Source organism: Lonchura striata, chromosome 1 (assembly GCF_046129695.1).
Source record: "Lonchura striata isolate bLonStr1 chromosome 1, bLonStr1.mat, whole genome shotgun sequence".
Lineage (NCBI taxonomy): Eukaryota > Metazoa > Chordata > Aves > Passeriformes > Estrildidae > Lonchura > Lonchura striata.
In genome coordinates this window covers 93,257,735-93,275,895 of record NC_134603.1, presented here as the reverse complement: position 1 = coordinate 93,275,895, position 18,161 = coordinate 93,257,735, and the positions used below count along the sequence as shown (strand labels likewise).

The 18,161-nt window shown below is 41.9% G+C and overlaps 1 protein-coding gene across 9 annotated transcripts in view; it reads left to right on the top strand.

The window, feature by feature from the left end:
* Positions 1-18,161, top strand: part of RREB1 (ras responsive element binding protein 1) — a 118,686-nt gene that overhangs the window by 77,538 nt on the left and 22,987 nt on the right. For all 9 annotated transcript variants that reach the window (XM_021534642.2, XM_021534650.3, XM_077785869.1 and 6 more), the window contains 2 exons: positions 4,556-4,700; positions 5,848-5,987. In XM_021534642.2, the coding sequence (XP_021390317.1) occupies positions 4,556-4,700; positions 5,848-5,987 (285 nt within the window). The remainder of the gene's footprint in view (positions 1-4,555; positions 4,701-5,847; positions 5,988-18,161) is intronic.

Sequence of the window (18,161 nt, the reverse complement as noted above, 5' to 3'; positions counted from 1 at the left end):
AGGTTTTTTGCACAGCAGTTCTTAAACATTAAGAGTTTAGTTCAGAGATGGATCAGACCATGATTGGAAAAGACTTAATTTCCTCTTTTCGTTTTATATTTATTTTTTTCAAAATTTTCTGGTTCTTTCTCTGGTCTAATTTTAAATGGAATTCCACTACTTTCTTTGAGAGGTTAGTCAAGGCTAGCTAGCACTTAGTTCAAATGAGTTGTCCCTAATATTAAGCTCAAGTGTTTATCTCTTTCCTGTCATCCTGTGCATCCCGGCTGGATTTTAGTGTTCTACCCTCAGCACTGTCCCAAGTGCATATGTACTTGCAGGCATGCTGGGGAGACTATGAGGTGCCAATTTCAGGGCTCTGTACCTTCCTGAACTTGTCTGCTGTACTTTGATTGCTCTGTAGAATGGCTCAGAGCCACAATTCATTGATTTAATTTAGAAAAAGAAATCCAAGTTTCATCTGGTGTGATTCTGGATGTCTTCTGAGCTGCAGTAGTGGTCACTTCAAAGCTGCTGGTGCTTGTAACTTGCATCTGCAACTGAATATAGGCATTTCTGTGCATGTCCTTACTTTGCCCTTCTTTTTTTCTGAACTGCATTCTCACTTAAAGTGTTGAGTGTTTATCTTTATTTTTTGGAACTGATGAATGTCATATCATTTTTTTATCACTGTAAGATGCTGAAAGCCAGCCTGACTTACAAGCCTGTCTTTTACATTCTAAGCATGCCAGTGTTGTCAGGCCAAAATATGTTGTTATAGTCACAAAGGGAAAATAACTTTTAAACACAGCTTTGTTCCTGTTCGTCTTGTATCTTGGCAGGCTGAACAGTGAGGTTGAATATTTTCACTGTTACATGTAAGATCTAATCAAGGCAAACTCTTCTAAAGGAGTAAGGCAACACAAATACTTCCCCCCCTTAATTATGGTTAGGAAACTTTTTAAGTAGAAGAAGCCTCAGTGAAGGGAGTGTTTGAAAGAAAGGTTGTGGATGTGGATGTGGATGTGACTTGGCATCTGCTGAAGTTCAGCCCATGTTGGGTGATAAATGTTGTCTCGAGGCAGAATGACATCCATGTTGCAAAGTAAAAGAGAGAGATGAAGATTGTGTATTTCCTTTGTACTTCTTGGCTTTATCTTCCCGCTTATCTTGGGCTGTAGCTCTAGTAATCTTTTTCCTCTCCACCCTTAACTTGATGCAGTGAAACTTGCTTAACCTGCCAAAGGAACAACCTGCTGGCTGTAACGTGGGCAGGTTGCGACTCTCCTTGAGAACTCTGGAACCTGCTGCTTTGGTTTTGGATTTTTCCTTTTTTTCCTTAATGATAACATGCATAGGACTATCACAGCAGCTGTGATGTTTGACCTACACAGTAAAAGTCAAAGGTGCAGTCAGGATGTCTTCCTGTTTATAGCTCATTAGCTTAGGCTGCTTCCTTTCAAGTATGCAAAACTAAAACATGAAGGGGTCACCACATACCTTGCTGTGGTATGGATTTCTGCTGTGGCTTTTAGGACACGGCAAAAGCACACACGTTGCAGGAATGAGAACTGCAAGCAGTTGGGGCAGCCCGTGACTGACACCAGACATAGCAAAGCCCCCATCACTGTGATGCTGTACCCATGTTAGCAAGCCCTGCCTTATTGGCAAATTTCACACTTCAAGCACAGCTGAACTGCTTTTGGGACTTGCAGGAGCCAGTGTGTTTGCATGCAGTGGGTCATGCCAGGCAGAGGTGCTAGGTTGGGCTGTCACTAACCTGGAGGTCGCAAGGGTTTTTCATGTTGGTGTGCTGTGGATGTGCCATCACACCCCTCTCAAGTAGGAGCCAGTTGCATCAAAACTAGCAGAGTTCAACAGGTGGACAAACAGCAGAAGGAAAGAACTTAGCCCTAAGGAAGCTGTTTTGCATAGGTAGCTGCTAAACAGGAGTTGTGCATACTTGTTAATGTTTGGAAAGAGACTTTAAAATAAAATGGGAAGAAAAAGTCCCACGCCCAATGCATAGCAGTTTTCTTGTTGTTTGTTTTCAGGATGTATGTGATTTAGCTTGACTGATTTTGCTCTCTAGCTATCTGAAAAGTAACTGGCCTTCAGACAAGCTGCCAGAGGGCTAAGCAGTCAGGCTGTGTGTGAGTGCCTGGGGTGCAGGCACAGACAGGCACAGCAAAAGCCTCTGTTTTTACTTTCAAGAGGTCATTGAAACTGGAAAGCAGTCTTTACCAAAAAGAAATAATAAAAACATAGACAAACAATCCAAACTTCCAGATTTTGCTTTGCCTGTGCAGTTGAATATTTTGATTTTTTTTTTGTTCCAAGATGCTTTCTGAATTTTATCTTCTATCATTGTGGACAGGAACCCCTTGAACAAATAACTGGTTTCTTCTCCTTTATTTTTGTATAAATACAGACAACTGCAGATCAGGCTGCTGTTTTATCACCCATGAAAGAAGCTCTAGCTAGCACAAAGAGTTAGATCAGTGTCACAGGGTAAAAAAAAAAAAAACAAACAAACAAAAAAAAACCAAAAAAAAAAAAAAAACCAAGATTGAAGAAAATGAGGCCATAGAGTATCTATATATGCCTTCCTGCAGATTTTGTGAGACAAGGTAGCACTGGATTTGTGTGGATAAATCAGTTGCTTTGGTGCCTGTGGTGCCAGAGCTACCAGAAGGCCAAGGCAGAGGAGTGCACAGCACTCTGTATGCTGTGTCAGCACTCTGGGTTTTCTCTGGCTTCTGTCAAACCTGGAGAGAGCCAAATGCTCAAACCTTCAGCATTCCTTCTCCTCCCAAATGTGTGATTGGCAGGGAAAGAGGTCAGACAATTTCAGCAACATTTCCACGATTCTGTGTCCAATCTGCTGGGCACATCTGCACGTAGATGAGACTGACAGGTGTCACCAGTGTCTATCCACCAGTTATGCGACCACCAAGAGTTACTGGGGATTTGGGGAGACGATAGGTTTTTCCTCATGGACCTGATTCTCCCAGCAGCCCCAGCCTTGATGGGTGCTGAAAGCAGGCAGTAGCTGAACAGCCATTTTAATCTTGCATCGGTCGTGGTACCTGTGGGGGCTTTTGGCTTGAGGCTGTTCCTGCACAACACCCTGCTGTTTGAGACAGGCTGCAGTTTGAGACACTGATTTTTTTTTTGCCTTCTTTTTTTCTATAAAGCTTCTGAGATTGTGAAAGGAAACATTAAAAAAAGCATTGTCTGATGAGACAGTCTTCCCAGCAGCTCCAGTGGGGTCTGCTGTGGGTCAGTTTGTGCTGTAGGTCAGTTTGGTTCAGTGTGTTATCTCAAAGCATCATGCCCTTGGCATCCAAAACTGAAACAGATTTTATGTCATAACACCAAAGCAGTTATGAGGACGTGCAAGACTTGTCTGGGTTACAACATTCTCTCATGTTAGAACATGACATTGTGCAGTCATGTTAAATGGCACTGTCCTGAGCCAAGCTGTGGATGTGACTTCTGAAAGATTTGCCCAAGTGCCATTAACATTGTCTCTATTGTGTTTCTTTGAAGTCAATTATGGACAAATGGCAGCTCCCTCCTGCACTCACATATCTAGCTATTAGGAGCAAAAAATTTCAATTGTATCTAGGAACATACATTTTTTTCTTTTCTATACATTTGAAGTGATGTTAAAGGCCATTTATTTAAAAAAAAAGGAAAATTTAAATTTGAGCTTTGAGTTATCAGAAGAAAAGGCATGGCAGCAGTACCTTCCAACTGAAGGGAACTAGACAACAGTGTCTTCCTCAGGTTGCAAATACAGAAAACCAAGAGTCAAGTGGGTCAGGTAAACAGATATTAATGAGATTGCTCCCTGAATAATTCTGTTCCTTTCCCTTTTCCTGTATCTTTGTGACAAGAAATAGTTGTTTTCCTGGGAAAGCAGGTTTGTGAACATGCCTTGGCAGTACAAGTTTTGCAAGCTATACCTAGTGCACTGTAACAGTGGGACCAGATAGTCCTGACTTCAAAGCTGCACTTGAAATTTGATATTGGGGTCCACCATGGTGTTAAGGATGAGAAGGAAACAATGGCATTAACATATACAGATCTATTTGAGGTACAATCTCAAACTCTAGACAGAGAGCTGGTTGAAGATGAGGTGCTTTTTTTTTGCACTGAGAGAAGTGGATGCTAAGCTGCAGGCTTTTGCGTACTAGACTGCCACAAGACAGGGAGGCTGGGTATGTGGATTGTTGAGCAGGTTTAGGCAGAACCAGGACCTTGTGGATGATGGGGAATGGGCACGGTGCTCATGGAAAGAGTTGTTATCAGGGCAAGTGTCGTTCTGGGAGTTGGGACATGGAGGAAGGTTTGTGGGCTCCCTGCTGCGACCCCTCACAGGCCCAGGCACTGCAAAGGGCCCGTGCTGGATTATGCCTCAGCTGTTTTTCAGAAGTTCAGGCTGGTTTATGGGATCTCTGATGGTGTCCTTTAAAGGCAAACCTTAGAAGTGGTGTCGGCATTAAAATTTACATTGGACTTCCTGCCCTGGATTTGCCTGCTTACAGTGTCTTCTTCCCTCTCCTCTCAGGCACATGAAGATTCATGAGAAGGATCCAAACAGCACAGCGAGCACCACTCCCCCCTCGCCGCTGAAGCGCAGGCGATTGTCTTCGAAACGGAAGTTCAGTCACGATGCTGAGCTGGACAGAGATGAGAGGACACCTGCAAAAAAGGTTCTTTACGGGGCATGAAGCTAAAGATGTTCCTGGTTACCTCCTAAATGGTCAGCTGTTTGGTTTGTGTAGTCAGCACAGACTTGTTACAGCTCTGTATATGAGTTGCCTTGCTTATCCTGTGTAGCCAACATAGTTTCTGGGATTGAACATTATTTTCTAATTTCAGAGATTGAAATAATTCAATTAAAAAAAATATTTATTGTTTAAATTTTTGAATTTACTTTTGATTTACAAGTAATTATTGTGGGATGACAAGAGGATGTCCTATTCTTTTGCTGATGCAGCTTTTCCCCTACCTTTTTTATGTCCTCCCATATAGTTTGTAGTATTCTTAGAGGATGGTGATTTAAACTTTTAAAAAAACAGTTTGTACTTAAAAAGCAGGAGCAGCTAAAGTCTACTTTTGTCTAGATCTGGAGGGAGAAAAAAATAATCTACAGTACATTTCCCTTTCACAGTAGCATAATCCTGCCTTATTTGAGTTGCAAGAGTGACCAGAAAATAATTATTTGAAGGCTAGACATTTCCATTAGGGTTTTGTTTATGAAATATTTTAACACATCTCAGTCATTTGTACTAAATGTATAGTGTCTGCCAAACTTAACTCTTTCCACTTACCATCTCTAAATGGTGAGCTAGTAGCAGTTCCATTTAGCACAGTATCCCTCGTTCTGTGCATACTTTTCTCCCTCTAATCAGAAGAGAAGTATAGAAAAAATGCAGAAGTTCATTGCTATTCCCTGAACCACTTGACTTAGCAGTTGGCAGTATCTCAGTGGCATAAATAATTTAGGCTGACAGCTCCCCTGGCTTTCTGAAGGGGGAGGAATGCTTGTTCAGTGGTATATGAACACATGGGTTTATAAGTTCTTCAAATCACAGTTCCTCATTAGAACTGATATATCTGTGAATCAGCTGCACACTTTATCTCCTACCAAGACTCCTTTTCTGTCATGCATGTTCTTACACATGTGCCAAGGCTCTGCCACTTATCTCTCCTGAGGAATGTTTTTGTATTTGCTTGCAGCAAGGTTACACATGAAGCTTCCAACTTTGTGTAAGAGAAAGACTTTGAATGGATTGCAAGTTTGGTTTGTTGCTTACAACTTGGTCTAGTGAGGTTTTTTTTTCCCTTTTTCTGAAGGTTGTCGAGGATGGCCATTCTGGTGAAGGGGATAAAAGGGCTGATGATGAAGTTTATCATTGTCCAGTGTGTTTCAAAGACTTTTTTTGCAAGTATGGCCTGGAGTCCCACATGGAGACACATCCAGATAATTCACTGAGGTAAGAGATAGTACACAGAGTGTCTCTGGTCACCAGACAGACTGAAGAAGCCTGTGGTGGAGGGGCAGGAGCCTCTCAGCCCCCTGCATGTTAACTGCCCCCCTTTGTGGTTTTGAACAGGTCTTTAAATGCTTTGCCTCATCTTGTGTCACCAGGGTGTTGTATGGCTTAATTTTATTATTTTTTGCAAATACAGGAAATCTTGCCAGTTAATAGCTGGAAATGTTTTTACAAAAAATTAAAGTACATCTTCCTCCTGTTGAAACACACCACTGTTACATAAAACTGTAACATGCCAACATTGCAAAATTTTAACAAGGTAAACTGAAGATGCTTAAAACTTGATAAAAAAACTTGATAAAAGTATTCAGGTATCATCCTATGAGATTATTGTGTTTGTGGCAATGGCAGCAGCTGGATGGAAAGGGTTTTTCAGTCACTGGAGTGAGTGAAGGTAGATGAGTTTCTAGTTTCAGACTTTCAATAAAATGTTTTATGCTTTTCTACCTTTTGAGGTTAGGGAATGATGTGGATTTTGGCTTAAATCAGCTTTTCTTAACAAGGAAAACTTATTTATTAATTGTTTGGGAAGGTGCTTGAATGTTGTGTTTTGATTCAAGTAATTGCCTCTGGGACTCCTGAAACTGTTTTATTTCTTGTTTTTTCACCATAGAAAAATGTAGAGTCAGATTTATGAAGATATAAAAGAAATTTTTCACATCTAGTTGAAACATGTAGAAAAGCTACCACTTGAGGAAAGAGATTGTCCATCTGCAGAAGCTTGTCAATATTTTAAACTTATTTTGGGACATTTGACTCCAATGATCTTTTTGAAACTGTGAAGAATTCAGCATCTTGAAGTGTCAACACTTCTGGATACAGGTTCTTAATAGAATGGCATTGAACAGAGGCATCCCAGTCTATTAAATAGGGTTAATATTATTAATTTTTCCCTTTTAAAAATTTTTATTTAGAAAACCTTGGTAAATACATGTAAAATACTTTTAAAAGGCATTCTTAATGCTGCAGTTACTGGGGAAAGGAGTTGAAAGCTTGGTCCATTCAATAGTAGTTAATTAAACATACTTCTCTATTTCTGAAATAAATGAGGTAAATTTTCATTATAGATGAAAGCTAAAACAGTTGTTCTCCACTAAGAGCTCTGCAACCCTCACAAAATGGAGTATGGAACAATTTTGCCTTACACTTCATGCTTTAGAGAAAGCAGCTGACATACTGTGTCATTACGCTCATTTTGAAGCTTCTCTGAAGATATGACCTCTTTGCAGAGTTATATTCCATGGACCTGAGTGGAGAGGTGGATTTTCTTGCTTTGATAAGATAATGGAATAGATATCCTTCCAGCTTGGCAGCTTTGCAGTCTGCTGTGGCAAGGCAGAAAGACACAGTGGCTGTGCAGGCATGCTATTCCTCTTTATGCAGCCATTGTTCTAGTATTAGACTTGCTTTGGGATAATATTCTCCTGAAATGGATTTTGCTACCCTTGATTCTGTTGAGCAGCAAAGACTAGAATGTGTCCCTAAATGAAAGTCACAGTTGTCAAGCTCCGTGGGTATGATTTAATACTAGTGCTAGGATACTTATCTTTATAGAATTGTCTAGGTAGTAAGGAGGTTTTGTCAGGTATTTGCCTCAGCCATTTAGGATGTGTCAGTGAAGACAGGACAAGTAAGATGTGGTTCTCTCTGGGCAGCTAATATATTAAGGTGCAACTTAGCCTGCCCATCTGGTTAAACCACACCTTTTGTCCTAGTCTAGACAAGTCAAATGACACTGTCTGCCTGGCCCAGCCTAACAGAAAATCCTCTAGTAAGCAGAGCAGTTTGGACTGCTGTTAAGGTGACTCTTTCATCCTGAACGAAATGGGTTAAAATCCTTGGCCAGCAGGGGCTGTAATCCCCTGGTTCCCAGGGTTCTGCAATACTATTTGTAGGATTCAACAAGACACAGAGAATGTAGCATGCCTTTCTCAGTCCTGAGTACAAGTGATTGAAGTCCTTTTGGTGAGGCTTAAGAGGGTTTTTTTGAGTGAAAGAGCTGAAGAAAAGAGAATATTTTGCTAGAGTAGTAGAGCAGGAGACCTGTGTATACAGGTGTACTTGTGGCAGGGAAGCAAACTGCAGAATGTTAGAAGGCTTTCATCAAATCCTGTTGTTGCCTTATTGTAGAACACAAGAGGAAGTAACTCTTGTTAAAAATTCAAACCAACAAAAAAGCACAGTAACTGTGTTGTGAGCAAAGGGCAGGGAGCGTAACACCCCCAGTCTCCTTTTATTGCCCATATTGTAAAAGCAGAGTCACTTGGTGTGGACCTGTGAGGAAGGCATTGGATGTGCATCCCAGAGTGAGATACTCTGGGTCTGGTGGTTTGTTTGAAGCTACTACAGTAGACAGTAGCCCAGCACAGACTGTTCTGTCATGATCAAAAATAAGTGATGCTGAATCTGCCTAGCCAATGCCTTTCATTGTAAAGGCACAGGTCAAACATCCAATTCCTTTTTGCTCCCCTAGCTCCTATGTAAATGACTGCAAACTGGCTCTGGAGCAGTGCACCAGTGTGCACTGCCTTGATGGTGTCACCAGCCTTCCTTCAGGGATGCATCCTCAATCGTGACAAGGTGCCAGGGTGGGCAGGAGCTTCTGCCTGGTTTCCCTGTGGTCCTTTAATCCCACCATTTCAGTGCTGCTGTGTAAATACAGCCTCTTGCCCCCGGAGCTGTCTGAGTCTCTCTGGCCCGGCCACCCTCGGCTAAGCAGCAGAAAAGGTAAGGTTGTCTGGCAGCCCCTGGGATTAGTACGTGAGCAGCTAATTTGCAGGGTGGGCTATCACCCTTCCAGATACTGTCAAATGAACAACTTTAAATCACAGGGTTAGCTGTTCAAAGTCAGATGAAAAGACACTCCCCATTGTCTTGCCCAGAACTGCTTTTTCATGTAAAACCCAGAGCAGGGAGCACCTCATTGTTTACTTGCAGCAAAATAAACAATTCTTAATCCACTGATTGTGTGAGAGGGCCTCCTGCTTGGTAGAGTATCTCTTGATTATGTAAAATCCTAAATCGTGCATCTTTGTCTCCTAATTATGGTAGGAACTGCTCTAGTCTTGAGAGTAATAATAGGGCCCTTTGTCCCATGGACAATGGGCTGTGGCACTGCATCTCCTTCATGGCATTACACCCCCTGGTCAGTCTCTGTCCCTTTGAAGCCCTGTGTCCTGCACCCTAATTAAAGACATGAGCTGGCCCCCGGCAAGGTTGTCTGCAATGCCCATTAACAGTGGGAGGTGGCCCAGGAGTGCTTTCTGACCCCCTTGGCCTCTCTACCTGGATTATTTAAAGAAGTCTGCTTCCCTGCAGCTGGGGCCTCAGGACACTGTCTATTTTGGTGAGTTTGTATCTGAGTGTTGATATAATTAGCAGAGAGCTGAAACGCTGCACAGCCAATAGGGAAAATGAGAAACCTCACGGAGCAGGGGAGTTTCACTGGAAACTTTTGTGGCGCAGGGTTGCTGTCAAACGTGAAATGAGCTTGTAAAGGTCGCCTGACAGCTCTGAGCAACGTCAGCAGTGTAAGCAAAGGAGATGTGAGGATTTCCCGGGGAGAAACCTCTCCAGATGCTATGCTGGGTTTCTCCTCTTTCCTTTGGCAAATACAATGGAACAGGCTTAAAGTAAAATGTGTGGCTTTTAAGAAAAAGTACATGAACTATAAAATTCCTCTCTTGGATTTCACTGTAGCCAGAGCATACCTTTTTTATTTCCTTTCCTTCTCCTCCAGGAGGTCTAGTGAAGCAGCAAAGGGACAATTATGCTGCCTCTCATGTCTAGGTATCTTCCTTAGGAGAGGAGGAAGGAGCTGGTTATGGTGTTGCAGTTACCTCCTTTCTTAGACTCATTCCAACATAATTTCTCAGCCACGATAGTTGTGCACTTTGAATGTGGTAAAAGGTTGCTTCTTAATGAACATCATGAGGCTTTCTGATCACATCTGGTTCAGTGTGGCATTGCCTGCAGTTACAAGATTTGGTTTTGCTATATTTTTGTAAGATACAAGAAATGAGTAGACAGTACAGTGTGAAAGTCATTCTGTGCCTATGTCATGAGCTGACCTGGTGACCAAAACCAGTAGGTGCCTGTTGCCGTGAATGAATTCAGGGGAGATTAAGTTTTTTGACCTTCTACAGAGCCTGTCCAAACAGTGATATAATATATTAAGCCTTGTAACTTGAAAATCCTGGGCATATTTTCACAAGGACAGCAAAAGCAGTTCTCTTCTCCCCAGGGTTATGTTCTTCTGTAAAACCTCCAAACAAAGGAAAACAAAAGCTGTTCACAGCCTACCTTGTTCTTCAAAACAGCTTGCTCAAGTTTTGCTGAAATTGTGTAGAGGTTGAACATTGCCATGGAAAGCTATTGTTTGGAACAGCTCACAGATCAGTAACAGGCATAGCAACAGAAGAACTCAGGCCCTGGAAAGAAAAGTGTTAGGAGTCTGACCATTAGGATCTGTGGTCATCTGCCTCTAGTTTTGCCAGGGTAACCACTGTGAGGTCTTGTTTTTGAAAACACTTATGGGTGAAAAATTCTGTTGTTGTTTCTTTGTGTTACCTGGCTTCACCAACTTAAATGCCATAGGAATGGTCTTCTGGACTCTGTGGGTAAACTGAAGATATCTGTCATGTGCAGATTGCAATTCAGGCAGGCTGGTCACCAGGTTTCCCCCTTTGCCAGCACATCCACATTCTTTAGTGTGTGGTGGGCTGCTGCCAGCCACCTGGACCTATGTCCCAGTTTTAAATCATTTTAGACAATGTGCACGAGCATCCTCATTTACGTCAAGACAAGAGGAAGTGGGTTTTGGGTGAAAAAGATACCTACTACTTAGAATATGGCATGTTTATTGCCCAGTTACTGTTCTTCAAGGCAGTTCTGCACCCTGGCTTTAGGGAGATAAAATAGTCAAGAAAAGAAATGCACGGAGATTTAAAATGTACGGAGATGCTTTCAGGTATTAGCACCACTAGAAAAGACTAGTACAATATTAGGTTGTTTTCAGAGCAGTAGTCTGACCATGGAAAAGTACATTGAACTGAATGTTAAAAGGAAAAAAAAAAAAAAAACCAGCCAGAAAAAGACCCTGAAGTGTCATTCCTGTTTTTGCAAATGCCTATCTAAGCAAGTTTAGGAATTCACTTTCTATCTGTTCTCTCCTTATATAGTAGGGAATGGCTTCCTTATTCTGAAGCACACTGCTCTCTACATGTGGCAAGCCTTCTGTGGAAAGAGGGTGTTAGTGGTGCTACAAACTTGCAGGAGTGAAGGTGTTTTAAAACTAGATGTTGTTTGCAATTTTATTGTGAAACAAAACTATAGCTCCATGGTAGGAAGAGGAAGCTTCTTCCTGGTAGTTGACACTGCTGTTATTGGAAGCAACTTGAAGGATGAGTAACAAGTCATCTTCATTCAGCATTGTGAGGTTATATACTATTTTTCTCTCTGTCACAACTGTTGATGTACACATAGCCTCATTCCTTGTTAGCTTTTCAAAATAAGAAATCTCATGCTCTTCTAATAAAGATGGATAATTCTGAGGTTGTTGTATCCTACAAGTTGTTGAGAGGGATGGAGAGCACTCCAGCATAGACATGTTCATGGACCTCCTTAAACTCTGCTTTTGGCATACTATATTTTGGGCCCAATACTTCCTTTTTTAGTCACTGAGGTTGTACCAGCAAGGACAGTTTGGGTAGAAATTGCTCTGGAGTTATTGAGTACTAACACAGTTACAGCCAAAGATGCAGGTGACAAGGGGCAGTGGTGTGACATTGCCAGTTCAGCCCACGCTCCTGTTCTGCTCTGCTCTCAAGCTGTTTGCTCAATGTCTTGCTGATAGAAACTAGGAACCAACTCCTAATCTCTTGCTGGCAAGATTTTCAGCAGGAGCAATTCCATGAGACAGCTGATGAAGTTCAGCTCTGGTAAATGCTATGACCTGAAATAGGCTGTGGTACAATGCAATTCTTGGTGAGGCAGAGGAGAGGGTATGCAAGCAAGCTGGTGAATGCATCCTTTTACTGAGCAAATGGAGAAGTAGAATCAGTGGGTTGTCTTGCAAAAGCAGAACAGAAGTGCATGTTACATGCTTTTTGAAGTTCCTATTCAGAAAAGAGAGCTGGGAAACATCTGAAGAGCAGCGCAAATCCAATGCTGGCCTAGAAGTGGTCAGCTCACATCAGGGAGCTCATTGTGTGAAGAAACTGGGAATCCAGAGCAGCTGGATAAAAATATTGGCTGGTGAATGGACACAGGGAGTGATGCTCTCATGTGAAACTGTGTGCCGTGTCACATGGTGTTGAATATCTTAGCTTGGCTGCCAGAATAGAAAGTGGGTAAATGCAAAGCTGACTGTAGAGGAAAGCTGCTTGTAAAAGGGCATGCAGGAGGGAAAAGGAGCTGAGCCAAAATAGGTTATTAACACGCCTGCCTGATTCTAAGGAGTAGGGTTTGTTTATTTGCAGGCTTTCTCAAAGTGCTGGGTGCTGCTCAATGTGTTTGCAGTCATGTCTGCATGCTGAACATATCGTAACCTGCAAATGTAGATAAGGGCAAGGGACTGCAATCCAGATTCAGCTGCATCTGTTTGTGAGCCCTGTTCTGATGAGTGGATGCATATAGGATAGAGAAACCTCTGGAGATGTATTTCTCCTTATGTTACTCATTAAAAGCAGTGGCCTTTTTTTAACATGCTAGACACATAGATTTCTTTTTTAACTCTTGCTGTTAATTTAAAAATTACAGAAGTACTTGGCTTTCATATTTGAAAGATTGTTAGAAGATAGGAAGAGCTTTTCATTTCTTACCTTTAAAGAATACCAGAAGGTTCACATGAGTTGGTGTGCACAAATAACTGTTACTCTGCCTGCTGTGCAGCTTCTAATTTTGGTAGCTGTAGAGGACTATTCTGGTCAGGTTTTTTTGCCCCCCCAGATATGTTTGCCCTAACTATTAAACCCTTCATTGTTTAAATTGATCTTCATCTCTTTCTCTGTGATTCTGTACAGCCAAATTATTGACACTTCTGTTTTTTTAAACTTTGACCTTTATTAAGTAAACAAAGTCATTATGAGAAAATGACTACTTTGTGTGAGTGTCTGTGGGCTATCTCCCATTTTCCCATTAGTTTGTCTTAGTTGCATGTTAATTCTGTTGAAGTAAATGGTAGTGTAAGCTACTGTTTCACCAGGGCAGAGGTGTTTAAATCTGGTGCTGTTGAAGTGTTGCTGGTAAGTGCAATTCATTACAGTATTAGGAAGAAGTTTTTACTCATTTTTCTTTGCTCACACACAAAGGAAGTTCAAACATGACACAGCATGGCTTGTGCCTTTTTATTAAACTTTACAGCAGTTAATTTCACTGAAGTTATTCTGACAGGGGAGTCACTGGTGGGGACATTGGCTCTGCTGCATGCTGACAAATTTCTGAAGCACAACATCACCCTGGTTTATATCGGGTCTGTCCTGGCTCCTACACGATACTTTTCTTGCCTGGACCACAGTGCAGCTGTAGGAATGCACATAACGCTGTGCATCCCTCTATTAATAGAAGGGTTGGTGCATGGGGTTCAGCCTTGGCTGCACCCAAGGGTGGCTTCTTTGAGGGAGAGGATTAAAGAGAGTGACAGAACATCGGTAACAAAATCAGGTGCCCAGTGGGGCAGTGGAAAGGGGGAAAAGTTAAAAGAAAAGTACCTCCTTTGCTGAGACTGTGAAGAAGCATGCACTAAGGGCTGTGTCCGTCCCCTTAGGCAGAAGGGAAGGGGAGGGAAGCCTCTGCAGCTGGCAGGGAGTTGGCTCCTGGTGCTGCTTGCGGTTCCAGCACAGCCCCATAGGGGTGGGCGAGGTCGAGATGGCAGAGCAGCAGGTCCTTTGGGGTCAGACTCGCTGGGGAGCTGCGGGGGAGGGAGGCAGGAATGGGCATTGCAGGACAGCAGGAGGACCTGGAGGGGAGGCAGGAGCGGGTTCCCAGCGCTGCTGCTTTTCCATCACTCATCTGCAGCAAATGGGAGAGATTAGTGCAGCTGTTGGATGTTATTTCCCAAGGCCCTGGGTGTGGAGGCCAGGAAAGGTTGTTTTTTGGCTTTTTTACCCAAAAAAAGATGAATATCTGGACCTGGGTGGGGTTGCACAGGAGCAGAAACCAGTTGGCTCTTTCTCATCTCTCTCACTTTGCCTTGTCCCAGAAGAAGTGAAAGAGATGCAAAGGAATTCTTTCCTGAAGGGGAATATGTCTGTAACCTGCTAGCTTTTCTTTCACAGATGGTGAAAGCCCTTGTGTTTAAAACCATCCTTTCTCCATCTCCCCCTCCTTGACAGGCTCCCCTGCAGCGGGACATTGCCATTATAGAGGCTGGGAGCCTGCTCCCACCACCTGTGTGGACGTGAGTCATCAGCAGGGAATCACCCATCTTTCTCTTCTACCCGGTTGTATTATTTTTAGGTCAGCATAGGAATTTCTTTGCTCATAAGAGCCACATTAATTCTGCAAATAACGTTAAGAGAGAAAGGAGAATAATAACAACAGAGGTAGAAAAACACATGGTAGTGACTGGGAATTTAATTTCAGCAGGAGGAGTTAGACAATTTCATAACTGTGTATTAATGACTTATGTCTCAGGATATGTTTCATTATTTTTGTTTGTTTTCCTTGCTTCTGTTTGTGGAAGTTGCTAAAGAGCATAGATGGGAAAGGAACAAAGTGGCACCAAGTTTTTTATTTTTGATAAGGCCTAGAAATTAAGACTATTTTTATTTGTTAACATCTACAATATGGGCAACTTTGTTTTAGTGAGCTGCATGGGTGAAAACTTCAGGTTTTAGTCTGTGTGGTTTCAGAAGTACAAGCAGAATAATGGTAAATGTCACTTGCTCACCAGCAGTCTTGGGTAATGCAGAGCATAGTGTTTTGTTTAATTTCTTGGTAACATAATGGTAAATACAAATATTTGGCATTTTTGTCTTGACTACTGAAATATAAAATCTAGGAGGATTGAATGGTTGTCTGCCTTACTCTTAATCAAAATCAAGACTGATTAATTTTGCTAAAAATTTGGCTCTGCATTTCCTTTCTAAAATGTCTTTCCATTTCTTAAAGAAGGCCAGCTATTTCCTCTGCTGACAAATTGGAGTTGTCTCAGAGGAGAGTGTAATGCAAGGCAACGGGCAGTGCTTATATAAACTTTTCTTGCAGAGGTGCCACTTAGGAAGTATAGCAAATCCTGCCTTGCCCCCTTGAATGAACAAGCTTTGCAAAGCACTGACTATTTCTTAAAGCCTGTTAAAATGCTTTTATATCCTAATTAGCATTCCAGATTTCAAGAATACTAATTTATTTTAGAAGAAAGCTTTTTAATGGTGTGTTTTTACACAAAGATGCTACACTTGTCTGCATTAAGAAAATTTTTAAAAGAAAGAAAAGAAAAAGATGCACTGATGTAGTAATAATTAGTCAGACATGCCTGGTGTGATACATGGCCTGAAGCACCAAGGGCAGCCTGGTTGTTGCATTGTTACATTTGATTCTGCTTTGGTGTTTTAGGAGTTCTGTTTTCTTACCTGCTTGTTTTTTACACCTCTGCCAGTGAACCAGAGCCTTAGTATTATATTTGCATTGTTACAGATATGAGCAAGTCCAAAACATAAAGGCAATTGAGAATTAAAGTAATTTTAAAGGGGCCTTAGCTGCTAAAAACAGTTTTTTTCCTTTTTACTTAAAATTGAATCTCTATGCTTGGAACTGAACAGCATTTTTCTCCCTACTCTGTAATCATATTTATAGAAAAATTGAAGACTGTGGCCAAGAGTAGCAATCACATGATAACACAGCAGCTTTTATTAGATACATCTGGAAACTTACCTTGCAAGTAGAGTGCTTTTATCTCTGCACAGGTGTTGAGCCACTGCTTGGCCTGTTCTGCTGACAGCCTCAGAACCTGTTTCCATCACTGTTCTCTGCAGCCATGCCATCCATGTTTGACTTGGAACTGCACATGAGCAGACTTATGAAATTTTAAAGAGAGGGGGCTTTTCTGTTGGTTTTTTGTTGTTGTTGTTTTGGTTTTTTGTTTGTTTGGGTGTTTTTGTTGTTGTTTGGTTTTGTTGGTTTTTTTATTTTTTTTTAAAGTTCATAATGAACAAACTATTACCATATGTTTCAGATGCTTTATTTGATATGCTGGACTTTTCAGACTTTCCACAATTACTAATTTATTTTTTTAAAGCAGTTTAAACAAGATGAAAAAACATTCATATAGCCTAGGATTCCTTTCTCTTTTACTCCTTAAGCTCTGGGTCTTGGTTTAAAAGTACTGTAGGTAGTGACACTACCCAAAGATGGAAAATAGTGCTGCTGACAAAACAGACAAATTAATAGTTAGACTTTCTTAAAAAAACCTAATGCTTCCAGATTATGTGGTGTTAGGCATGGCAGCTTACTCCATTTTAAATTAAGACAAGGCTTAGACAATGCAGTGTAATGCTTGCCTTAACCAGTTAAGTTTTGACACTTAGTAGCTATAAGCTTTTCTTGGTGGTGCTAGGAATCCACACATGGACCACAGAGGACGGCAGGGCATCCACAGCTCCTTCCCATGCCCCAGCTCCCATGTGGTTCTGTAGAGTTGTGCCATCAGGGCAAGGTGCTGAGCTGGGGTGCAGTGCATTTATATGCGCTGAAGAGCCTGTCTCTTGAGATGACAGGCATGATTTATCTGGATGTTTCTTTTTTCAGCCAGGTGGTTCTTTCTGACCTAATGAAAAAAGAGCTTAATCTCTCTCCCAATTTCTCATTTTGTTTGCTGCTTCTTCATTCACAAGGAAAATAAAAGACTAAGGAAGAAAGAGGAAAATAACTTCACTTAATAAAAGAGAAAGCTTATATTCCTTTTATAAGATACATTACTTTTGTTTGGGGAAGGAGAGGTGGTTCCCTTTGCATGGAAAACACTATTTTTAACTTGAAGGATTTTACTCTCCTGAGGCTAGCAGTTGATACAGGTGTCCTGTGAAGGATTTTCACATGGGTGTTTGCTCTGAAAGATTAATTCTCAAGTGCAGCTTTAGATGGGAGACCCAAATAAAGTAGTGCTGAAAATCAGCATGTTGCAAGAGGGAGGTGAGGGGGAGTGCAAGATGAACAAGGTACGCCTCCCAGCCGTGTGGGATGTGTGGCTGCTTGACAAGGAGCACTGGCTCCTGCTCAGCCCAGATCCTGGGGGTACAGTAACAGGAACCAGCACTCCCAGTTACTGTGGTGCCATCACTGGTAGCTGTGCCTGCCCTGTCCCACACAAGGGGATACACATGCTGCACTGGGTTCCTAGGCCCAGGACAGGTCAGGCACATTGGGACCCCAGAGATGCTTCATGATGCAGAAGCAGAACAGCCTGCAATGCTTCCAGTGGTGCAGGAGAATTGTTTCCAAGCCCTCCTTGTTTGTATATTAACATACCGGGAGGAACATGTCAGAAGCACTGCGTGTTTTCATGCAAGGCATTTTCATGACCTCTAAAAGCAATTTATTTCAGTAGCCTGCAAGTTCTTCGGGTGACTACTCGTAATTTTTTAATGCTCTCCAGCCCCCACTGGTTTTGGTGGTTGCATTTTTGTCTTCACTGAAGATGACATCTTTGCATCACAGAATAGGTGCTGCCAAGTGAGCTGGAGGAGAGCTGTAGATCCTGATGCTGAAGAAGTACTGTGTTGGCCATCCCACCCCACTCCCCTGAGATTGTTGTCACACTTGGCATACCTCTTTAAGTAAACATTAGCTTTGTAAATGGCATCGGTTCGATATTTAATGGAATGCAGGAACTATGTCAGTAGCAATTATACAGGTAGGATGCAAGTGAATTGGCAGGAGAGTTAAAACAGATTAAACTTTCAGTGCGTATTTATGTCCAAGCTTTCTGGGTGCTGTGATAACAATGGCGGTGTTGTATACACTTCACACTTGCTTCTTTCACCGCTCGGTGACTATGAGTCCAGTTGCTTTGTGGGTGACTTGGTTATCTCTTCGTTTTCAGAGAATAAAAAAATGGCTGTGGGAGTTTATGTAGTGATAAAATGAACAACAATGGGAGTTTGTTAGGGACAGGAC